Raw genomic sequence first — 2261 nt, 5'->3', positions numbered from 1 at the left:
AATATAACATATACATCTAATTAATTGCATTAAAAAAACTCATCTAATTCAATCAGAGGCGTGGCTATATACATTCTAAATTTGGTAAAAACTACTTAATGCATGATTTGAAACTAGCTAGTTAACTTAGTACAGAAATGGAGGACATATAAGTAAATTCTGTACGACATGCATATATAAACCACACTAAATTAGCTCCCAAAAAGAAAAGAAAAGAAAAAAAAGAAAGAAAAGGTTAATTAAAGTGGTTTATTTGTATAAACCAGGAGCAAGAGCAAGAGCAATTGCAGGTGCGCATGGCAATGCAATTAGCTTAATTGATATTTGTGTTTGTATGGTATGTTAATGCTGTGATTTATAGGAATGAATGAGTAGTCCTCTTGACAAATCGGCCTTTCATTCTTGGCCTCTTCTCTGCGTTGAGTTTCCTGACCTCATACCTTATCTTCTTTGAGAACAACCTCCTCCTCCTCTTCTCTCTGTACCGACACACCCTCGCCTCTCTCCCTGCATCCCTCCTCCCGCCCTTTCCCCATTCATCCAACCACGCTCCCTATATATCATCATCATCATCATCATCATCATCATCATCATCATCATCATATTCTAGAGAGAAAGAGAGACAGAATGCGTACCATGAACTCGTCCAGGTTGAATTGAGGTCTGACTCCATCCGTCCATGGCGAACCTTGACTATCCCAAGCAGCCATCACTGCTTCGTAATTCAGCCTCAACAGCTTCCTCGATTCACTACTTTCCATCTCAATATCCTTCTTCACTGTAACTCTCATCTCCTCCTCTCCGCCTTCCTCGCTCGGGAAATCCAACTCCCAATTGATCAGCTCCATTGCCGGATCGAAATGGCATGCCATTGCATCATCATCTTCAACTTTCACTCTCTTCTCATCTCTCATCGTTAATCCATCAATCCCGTTCCCCAACAAGCTCTCCACGTCTGCCGCGAATTCGTCATCGCAGCTGCTCAGCAGCTCCTCCAGATTCAATTCGTGATCGTCGTCGAACACGCTGCTCCCGAACCCTAATTGCTCCTCCAGAACCGGAACCCTACAGAAGAGCTGCTCGTCCGTCTCCTCCTGGAAGGGGTCGTCGGAGCTCATCTCCGGCACCACCGGCAGCTGGTGGTTAGGCGCAGGGCGGGACCACGGCTTGGCGTGGCGCGGCGTTCTGGCCTTCTTGGTGAAGCCTTGATGCCAAGATGGCGCGGTAGGGAGCTTGCACGACGACGTCTCGAGGCGGACCCGCTCGTGCCGGCTGGCCAGCTGATTGGCTGAGTGTACGGCGGCGTCGCAGGATTGGCAGAGGAAGGCATCGTCGGCGGCGCAGAACCAGCGCGCTCGCTTCAACAAGCAGCTGTCGCAAGCCCTGGCCGTCTTGCCGCCCAGCACATTGCTTGCATTGATGTTCATGTTTTGGCTTTGGAGGAATTAGGGTTGCAAGCAAGTTAGATTTTAGATTGGTGCAGTTATTGGTGTGGAATTAGGGCGGGCCAATTCACAATTCTTATCTGCAGTGTGATTGGGTAGGATTTTGGTGTTGATCTTCACAGAATTACTGTTATTGGTTGAGTGGCCTATATAGGGATTTCTAAGGCCTCCAGATTGAGATGTGTTTGTCACTTTTCTGCTTTTCTCATTCACTGCCTTTGGAGTTTTCTACTACTTGTGCTTCAATTATTTCTTACTTAAACCTTCTACTTGTGGTCCTTTTATTTCATTCAGGTCTCTCTCTCAATGTCATCACTGAGGTTTTGTCATACTCATCTCTCTCTCTCTCTCTCATTAATTCATATATACTGCTGTTTTGTCATGGTATGGTTTTAACCTGCGATTTCATCCACTTGATGCACTGGTGGATGTGATTGATGAAAATTTGAACCTCTCTATTAATGGGTGGTACCCAAACCTAGTCATTTTCTGGCTTTTCGGGAAGACAAGGGCGTGGTGACTCGTAAAATTCCATCTCGCAATTTTAGTGACCTTTGGTCTCGTGGGAATGGAATAATTGAATATATTTTTTCTTCTTTCACTCCTTCCTTCCCAACTATTTTGAGACTTTTTTTTTTACATCAGAATTAAAAAAATAGTGTTTTGTGTGTATATCAAAAAATGAAAAGATGAATAAATGGTAAAATTTTTGCCAAATAAGAAAATGTCTCAAAATAGGCGAGACGTCCAAAATAGAAACTGTCTCAAGATAGATGAGACTGATGGAGTATATGATTTTAGAAAAAGTAAGGGGAA

General features: G+C 43.9%; 1 protein-coding gene across 1 annotated transcript; it reads right to left on the bottom strand.

The window, feature by feature from the left end:
- Positions 1 to 1695, bottom strand: LOC131020298 (zinc finger protein CONSTANS-LIKE 16). The gene is made up of 2 exons (XM_057949026.1): positions 636 to 1695; positions 1 to 553 (listed from the first exon to the last, which is right to left on the bottom strand). The coding sequence occupies exons 1-2, from the start codon at positions 1425 to 1427 to the stop codon at positions 356 to 358; spliced, it is 990 nt and encodes a 329-aa protein (XP_057805009.1). The 5' UTR covers positions 1428 to 1695; the 3' UTR covers positions 1 to 355.
- Positions 1696 to 2261: the final 566 nt, after the last annotated feature.

Source organism: Salvia miltiorrhiza, chromosome 4 (genome assembly GCF_028751815.1).
Source record: "Salvia miltiorrhiza cultivar Shanhuang (shh) chromosome 4, IMPLAD_Smil_shh, whole genome shotgun sequence".
NCBI classification, from domain to species: domain Eukaryota; kingdom Viridiplantae; phylum Streptophyta; class Magnoliopsida; order Lamiales; family Lamiaceae; genus Salvia; species Salvia miltiorrhiza.
Note: the sequence above shows the minus strand (reverse complement) of the source record. Positions and strands in the feature narration are given on the sequence as shown.

Coding starts and splice junctions, on each gene's coding strand:
- LOC131020298 (XM_057949026.1), bottom strand. CDS start 1,427: ATGAACATCAATGCAAGCAATGTGCTGGGCGGCAAGACGGCCAGGGCT. Junction 554..635: donor TCAACCTGGACGAGTTCATG/GTACGCATTCTG, acceptor GATGATATATAG/GGAGCGTGGTTGGATGAATG.